The sequence below is a fragment of the Arachis ipaensis genome, chromosome B03 (assembly GCF_000816755.2).
Source record: "Arachis ipaensis cultivar K30076 chromosome B03, Araip1.1, whole genome shotgun sequence".
In the NCBI taxonomy this organism is placed as follows: Eukaryota; Viridiplantae; Streptophyta; class Magnoliopsida; order Fabales; family Fabaceae; genus Arachis; species Arachis ipaensis.
In genome coordinates this window covers 130,968,775-130,977,235 of record NC_029787.2, presented here as the reverse complement: position 1 = coordinate 130,977,235, position 8,461 = coordinate 130,968,775, and the positions used below count along the sequence as shown (strand labels likewise).

Below are 8,461 nucleotides of genomic sequence, written 5' to 3'. Positions count from 1 at the left end.
CAATGACTTTAATAAAAAAATTATTAGATTCTCACTTTCTCAATTTACTAAAATTCTCGTCTTAGAAAATTTTGATCCATTACAATCGGATATCATGACATGTTTGGTTTTGAATCTCAGTATATGAGATTTAATATTAGGGTATTATTGTTCTGAGAATTTCTTATGCCTACGAAAGGTTTGAAAAAAAATCTAAAATTCGTAAGATTGTGAGTATTTAATTTGAATCATTTTTTAGTTTTAAGAAAAATTAAAAATAATATCTAATATTTTAAGTTGGTGAGCAATTAACTCAAATCACTATACTAATTAATCTTGAAAATATATACTTGAAAATATCTAAGATTTTCAAGTTGAATTGCAGACTACTCTAATTAAGTCAAGATTTAACTTAAAAAAATTTAAAAAAAATGTAGTTGTATTCATATTTTATTAATAAAATTCTCAATTTTTTTGAGAAATGCAGATGCGTATTTAAAGCAGAACTAATATATATCTCGTCTATACATCTTCTAAACTCTTGTCTCTTTATATTTTTAATTTTATTCCTTCTACTTAATTTAAAAATCTATTTTCAAATTAGGTATTCAATGTAAATACCTGAAAAATAGTTTACAAAGTTATCCGAAGTATGTCAAAAAGTTCTTTAACTAAAGAGTTGGTATCACAAAAATTATTTAGAAACTTTAAACAAAACTTTTCAACTGTAAAACGTTTATTTTGATATATTTCTTTTCTGGTGAAAACTCAGGTGCAGTCGAACTTCACGTGAAGTGGATAACTGAAAGTCATTAGATAATTTGACTGATTTGACTAAATTTTCATCTAATGGTTCTCAACCATCAACCTCACGTGAAGTCGACTGCACCTGAGTTTTCACTTTCTTTTCGTACACTTTTACCGATTTCATATAGCGCAGTTATGGTACATGCTAAGAAAGAGTATTTCAATATTTTGGTACCCAGTTGATAGTATAGTGTCATGCTTGGTCCAAATGTTTGAATCTTTGCTACATTATTGTTGAGCGTCTTACTCTACAGTTTGTACTTATGCTTATTGATAAATGAAATTTAGTTTTTTTTTTTATCCAAAATAATAAATACAAAAGATCATGTCAACAAAAAAAAAAAAGTAAAATTCAAAATCTTGTATACACACTACTACTGTAAGGTTTAATTTCAACTTGGATGTTTATTGGTATGTCTGTAATATAAAGAAGTTTATCCTAGCTGACTATGCAATTCGAGCTTTGCTTGATTTTGTTTCTCAAGAGAAACTACTGATGATGACAACCGATAAGGTTGGATACAGGCATGCTATACAACAGTCATTTTCTCATTCAACTTATCCTTCATCTTTCTTACTTTTCACTTTTAACGCGGAAGATAGAAAGAAGGATTTTCTGGTACTCATAAAATTTTTGTTTAATTTGTCCAAAAATAGAATGACATCAGAATAGAATGTTGATTGGAAATAAAATTTTTCAATTATTTTTTAATTATTTAGTAAAGTATGATCTTTTATCTTATATTCTTTAAGTGAGAGAAAAAAAAATATATAAAAAATATTAAATAATAAAAAAATCACATTTTAACAAAAAATTGAGAGAATATATGATCCACTCTTTTATTTTTGAATCCAACAAGTGAATTTTAGGCATCATAAAGGAAACAAGGTAAAATAATCTTGTTCACACGCTTGAAAAGATGAGAGGGCTAGTTTAATTCCATGGTTTTGTCATCCGGTAATACTAAAAAGATATAATAAAATATTATTTTAGTTTTCAATATTTGAACCAAATTTTAATTTACTTCTTAACATTTTACGCATTCTATTTCTATCCCAAACAATTTTAAATATATTCAATAAGATCTTATTATTAAATTTGACATTAAGAATTAAAATAAATGATGTACACGTTAATAACTTTACTAATTAAGTCATATCTTTTTTTTTATACGTTAGAAAATATAATAAAAACTTTCTTGTAACATTTTTTTCTTCAATTTAATTTTTTTGGGTAAAAATTCCAAATCCTAACGATCAATAATCAATGCACTTCAAAATTAAAGGAAAAATTTTTTATATTAACGATTGTTGGTAAATCGATTTTACTTACATACTAAAATTGTTGAATAATATTGACTCTTTAATATCGAATTGTTTATGCCAAATTTAAAAGTGGAACAGCATTAAATCCACTTAATTTTTTTTAGAATTGAAATAGAACGTTCAAAAGTTTTTTGGACTGAAATAGGACATTTAAAATGTTAGAGACCAAATTATGATTCGACCCGAATATTGAAGACCAAAATAATATTTTACCCAAAAAGATAATATCTAAAATTATCTTATATAATAAGATAATTTTAGATTATTTAAATTAACTTTTTATTTCTTCCAAGCATTATTGATTGTCATCAATCTACTACCAGTCAGACTCAAAATCACAATAATTATTGAGCACTATTGAATGGTTGTGAGGTTGTCTCTAGTGAATTGTTGTTTTAACTGTTAAAATCTTGTGTGGCTCAGCTTTGTGTCCCATCCACCAATATTCCAAAGAAGGAATATGGGACTCTTCTTTGTGTTTGCTTGCTTGCTTCCAATCATGCAGCACTCCCATTCTCCCCACTTTTCACCCCACTATCTATACTCAACTATTATATCCCTCTCTTTTATTTTCCCGTAAATCACAATAACTCAATGTACATTCATTCAAGGGAGCTACTCAAATGAAGATGCAAAAAACATCTTTTTATGAAGATGCTTTGTATAAAAGTGTGATTTATTGATTTGACCACACTTCCAATAAAAACAACACTTTTATAACATATCAAAATCTAACCCTACACTCCATCATCTAAAGGTCAAAAAGAAAAATCATCACATGAAGACAATTATAATATCTTCATGGGAGTACCCACCTTAATTCAAAGTGCCATATATTATCTCAAACCTCATGATCATATCTCACCCACATGACATCTAAAAGACTAAGATAAAAAATACAAAAATGAAATTTCGGCATAACAATAAAGACTTAGATTATTTCACATATTTTTAAGTTACAAACTTTTAAAACAAAGTTATATAGATTTTTTTACAATTTTTTAATTAAAATTTAGAAGTTATCTAAGATAAATAAGCGTTGACAACTTTTAGTAGTGATTTGTTATGTAATATTATTTCCTAATACAGAAATTTAGTGGAAGAGTAATTACTAATTAAGGTAACTAACCCTGAGGAAGATGTTGTGGCTGATTTTAGGTTATGATCATATATATATATATATAAAGAGAAATGCTATTTGTACATTAAAATCAGCCACTAAAATTAGTTATCAATATATTTTTGTATAAATACATGTGTAGTTTAATTTATTTTTATAATATATTTGTATTGCAGCATGTATTTTATACTAGTGACTGGCTTTAGTGGCTGATTTTGGTATACACGTAGCGTAATCCAGAAATATAACCTCCTGCGAGGGTCCTATATATCTTGGTCTATCTTCAAATAATGAGGTGCTATCTGGTGGTGTAATCACTCACTCTCGTAATAATGATGATGATCATCAGCATATATAATCACGTTCCAATTGTCCCAATTCTGCAAACAAGTCCTCAAGTTTGTTATTATTATGAATGTCTTCCTTCTTCACTGCGAGTAACGCAGTGTTGCTGTCAGTGTTGCTGTGTTGTTGCTCTTCTGGCTTTGTTGTTGTGATTGTGTTCTTAGTGGACGATGATGGTGGATGAGTATTGGATCGGGATGAACCAGCCAAAGCGTTTCTTTGAGTTGGCCATGAATGGTTGTGTTCGGAAGTGTAAGTAATGACCAACATGTTTGGGTCTGTTCTGCTCCTCTCCACTTGTTTCCTTGCAGGGCAACCCTTTGTGCTGCTGCATCTATAGTAACCCCTACAACACATAAAAAACAATAAAATAAATTAATGCCCAAACACCTCCCAATACGAAAAGTAATTGCTTGCTTAAGGTGTGTAAATTTCGTTCATTATTCAATATAAATATAAAATAAAGTATTTAAATTTTTTTTTATTATTAACAATCTTAACTTGTGGTTAACTAAATCTATATAATAATGAAGTATTGACTAAAGAGAGATCAGATTTTTAATTGTAAGTTAATTACCTTGGATATGGAGAACCTTTAATAGGTTTTTGACCGTATTTTCTCCAAGCCCACAGATCAGAGGGAACTACCTCTCCACCTTGTCTACTGGTTGGTGCTGCTGCTGCTGGAATACAAATCGACTTCTTTGCCTGACTTTTCCTGAACAAGTTTCACAACAACAATAACTACTTTTTACTTTTTGATTAGTTATCTCATAAATCTAAATCTAATTCAAATAGACACAAGAGAATATCTCTTTAGTATAGCTAGTGATTGATAGAATAGGAGTCTCTCAGGTGGTTTTGTGTGAAAAGATAAGCTTACTTATTAATTAGTGTTGAAAGTTCCGTTGGTGATTATTGTTATAGTGACAGCCACAATATCCTACTAGCTTTCTACTTTTCATGTGGGTTAAATCCCCATGACAAGCCTCCATCATCAACTCTTCAACCTCATTAATCCATTTATTAATCAATTATATCTCACGAGGACAAAAGCCATCATCATTTGAACAAGTATATATAATAATAAAAAAAAACCCTATCTAACCGGGCAGTGCCATCCTCTCATCATGCATGAAAAGAATCAAAATAAAAGAAAATGATAAAAATTAATTATTTAAAACAATCATATCTGACCTTCGCTTATTAACAGGAGCTGAGATCTGCACTACCACCGGTCCTGTGTTGTCCACCAAGCAATAAGCAGAAGAAGGCTTGGTACTGCTATTATTATTAACTGTCATTATTGTGGAGGAAGAATCTTGACACGTTGAGATGGGTAATAATAAATTGGGGTTGGGATGAGAGATCTGATGATGAGTCATGATACAAGGCGTTTTCATATCATCATCATCATCATCACAAGCATCACCACTGCTGCTACCACCAAAACAAGTAGCAGCTTCCAGTCCCAAAGATAAAGTGTTAAAGTAGGGCATATCATGTAGCAAGGGATCTCCTCCCGAGTTTGAGAAAGGATCACCAAAGTTTGCCATCATAGGAGGGTCTTCCACCATGTAAGAAGCTTCAGATGATGCTGAGTTGTAGCTCCCATAATAACCATAACTAGCACGGATTATGTCACTCAAATCACCTTGATAGTACTTCTCCTTGTTGTTATTATTATTATTATTCTCCATAACTCCACCTAGAGTATAATGATCCATAACGAGTAGATGTCCAGTTTTGGAACATCTATATATATACACTTTTGGAAGCTTTAATTTGCAGCCTTGCAGGCAGGGCTAGGCTTTATTAAATGACGACGTATAAGGCATGCAATTCTAGGAATTCTGTTGGTTATTACAGGGTTGATATGTGCTGAGGAAATGGGTTGTTTGGAGGGTATTAAGAAGCCAGAAAAAGCAAAGGAACAGGATTATGGGGGTTCAAAACTGGTTGTTCCCTTCCTTTACTACTCTAATAAATAACACAATAATATGTTTAATTAAAGAGAAAGAAAAAGAGAAAAAGACAAAGACGCTGACTTTTAACACAATGGCTCCATCCAACACGCAATATCACACAAGTGAGAGAAACAATTTTAAATTAGGGGTGTTTAAATTAAATTACTATTCCATTCAAACCGAAAATAGATTAAAATTACACTAATTTAAATTGGATTGGATTTTATTTTTTATAAATCATTAAATTGGATCGGATTTGAATCTATTTTTCATAATCGATCCAATCCAATTTAAATCGAATACTTGAATACATGAAGATTATTATTAAGATATATTTTCTTATATTTATACGAGTTTTGTCAATTTTTTTCTATTTTAACACACTATTTAGACTTCACGAAACTGCAGGCTAATTTTTTTTTGTTATAAAAGTAAGAGTGGTGTATTTTAATATTGTAATTTTTTGTGTTTTTTAAAATTGTGAAAAGTACACAAATCAGAGAGTCCGATTTCATTGCAGAAAGAGAGTACAAATCGGACCCAAAATTTTTTGAAATCAGACCCAAGATTTTCTGCCAGTACACAAATCGAACCCAGGATTTTTTGCTAGTACACAAATCGGACCCAGAATTTTCAGTACTTCTAATCGGACGGTCCAATTTCTCTTGGACAACCATCATACGCAAGTGAATCACCATACACCCTCATAACTCAGGTATACCATTCCTTTCACAATATTAAAAATAAAAAGTTCCGAAATTGCATGCCATCTTTACCAATTAAGTACATAATCTATATAAGAATAATCGTCATTAACCAAATCTTGTACCAGATTATATGATATGTATCTATCCATTGGTGAGTAAATGACAATGCAATGATGAAACAAACATTCAAGCCAATTAAGACCAATCAATGAATATTTATGATAATCATATGGAAGAAAAAAAGTACGTGGTTGAGAAAATCCAAGTCCACTTGCTCTCCATTCAGATTCAAAATGAATTGACGACATGACAGGGTATATTGTATAATGCATTTTCTCGTGGTGGTGAATATCCATCTTTGCAAATCAACTATTTTAGAAGCCACTTTTGGAAATCGGGCTCACTTTTTTAAAAAATATTATATATATGTACATACAAAATTAATTATTAAATTAGATATAATATATTTATATATGAGGAATGTTAGAGAGCCAGCAACTTTTATGTTTTATAACCATCAATTAGCCATCAATAATATTTTTAATGGTGTGAAATTACATTTAATGATGGGAGATCATTCACTTTTTATTTAATAGTTAAATACAAATATACTTATAATAATTAATAATTAATTTTTAGTATATACATAACATTATTTTTACTTTTTCCTCCTCTTTTAAGGTTACAAACTCACAACACAAAAGTATATCCTCCGGCTTAACTAGCTAGCTATATATATCTGGGCAGGTATATATTAGGGTCGTAATATAACTTAATTTGGAGCCAAATATTCTTAACGGAGCTTTTTAACTTTTTAAGGATGATTAATGCCTTAAAGTGCTTTTGATGATTGTAGGACTCTCTAGTGTAATGAAATTGACTATAAAATAAAGGTGAATTCTACCCAACCCTCTCTAAAATAACATGTAAGTTACCTTTCATGATGTGTCACATTTTAATTGGTCATTACTTAACTATAGTTGGGTTATTTTGTAATTTATTATTTGAGATGGGTAATTGTATAATTTCTTAAAATATTAAAATTCTACCAATCTCTTTATACAGTACATCATTCCTTAACGAGTCGTTGAATTTCCATAGCTTGTAACTTCTTCGTTCTTCCCAGTATAGTCAGCACCGACTTCCAGTATAGTCAGCACCGACTTCATTGCTATCTCATGTCCTCTCACTCAATCTCTTTTTTTTTTACCATGGATCATTCCTTACCAATATAATTAATGGTTAGTTTGGTTATTAAATTTTTTTCATTAAAAATAAGTATATATAAAATATATAATTTTTTAATATTTTAAAATTGGTAGGATCGGACAAGAGGTGGATTTAGTTTAATCTTGTTTATAATTTGGAGAATTTAAAAAGTTTAATCTTCAATGGGCCATTGATCATGGAGAGAAAAGAACCGACAAGTTGTGTTTGATGAGACATTTTGAGAATCTGCTATGTATATAGTTAACACAACTATCACCACATACATATCTTTCTCCCTGTTCTTGAGAACCTTTGTCACACTGGATTTGGATTTTGATATCATACGCTCCAAAAGAGTCACTATTACCCCAACTACAAATGCCACTGTGTTCAATAATTCATGGACTCTAAGTTCGATATAATTGGGCGTCAAATCACTCAGTGTGTTGCTCGAGTCAGAATAATTAACCATATATACGAGATTATGTAATAACCTTTGTAATTTGGACCATAATGTTTAGGTTTTATTTATTTGGTCAATACATACAGACGCCCAAGGAATAATGGAGAAGAGGGTTTACACGTTTTGAACATGTGACCGCAATAATATATACATATTTCAAATACTACCTAAGGTATCATCATTCCACTAAGCCTTACAAATTACAATAGATTGGCTGGGTTAGAGTTAGTTAGTCCAATTCATCTTGGTCTCATTCATCATATATATAATTCTTAAAACCTATCTTTTTTAAAAATATATGCCACTAATTATTAAAACATCTTAATAATATCAGAAAAATAGGCGATCACTTGATCATATTTGCAGTCATGTCACGGAATAGAAGAAACATTTGATTTATGTATGTAATCTTCTACAGGACCGTATCCTGGTTTATATAATATGATATGATGATGAGTGGCACAAGGAACTTTAATATTTTTTCACGAGGAGTGTGATAAGGACAGTAAATTAATTAACTATTATTAATATTTTTAAT

General features: G+C 30.1%; 1 protein-coding gene and 1 long non-coding RNA gene across 2 annotated transcripts in view; both read right to left on the bottom strand.

Moving 5' to 3' along the window:
• LOC110270446 overlaps window positions 739-8,461 on the bottom strand; it is an 8,555-nt gene continuing 832 nt past the window's right edge. Inside the window, exons 2-3 of the long non-coding RNA XR_002359977.1 lie at window positions 869-883; window positions 739-804 (exon numbers count right to left, since the gene is read on the bottom strand). This is a non-coding gene — a long non-coding RNA (uncharacterized LOC110270446). The remainder of the gene's footprint in view (window positions 805-868; window positions 884-8,461) is intronic.
• Window positions 3,148-5,541, bottom strand: LOC107634728 (probable WRKY transcription factor 35). The gene is made up of 3 exons (XM_016338151.2): window positions 4,775-5,541; window positions 4,155-4,295; window positions 3,148-3,923 (listed from the first exon to the last, which is right to left on the bottom strand). Exons 1-3 carry the CDS (start codon window positions 5,302-5,304, stop codon window positions 3,578-3,580), a joined length of 1,017 nt encoding a protein of 338 aa, XP_016193637.1. The 5' UTR covers window positions 5,305-5,541; the 3' UTR covers window positions 3,148-3,577.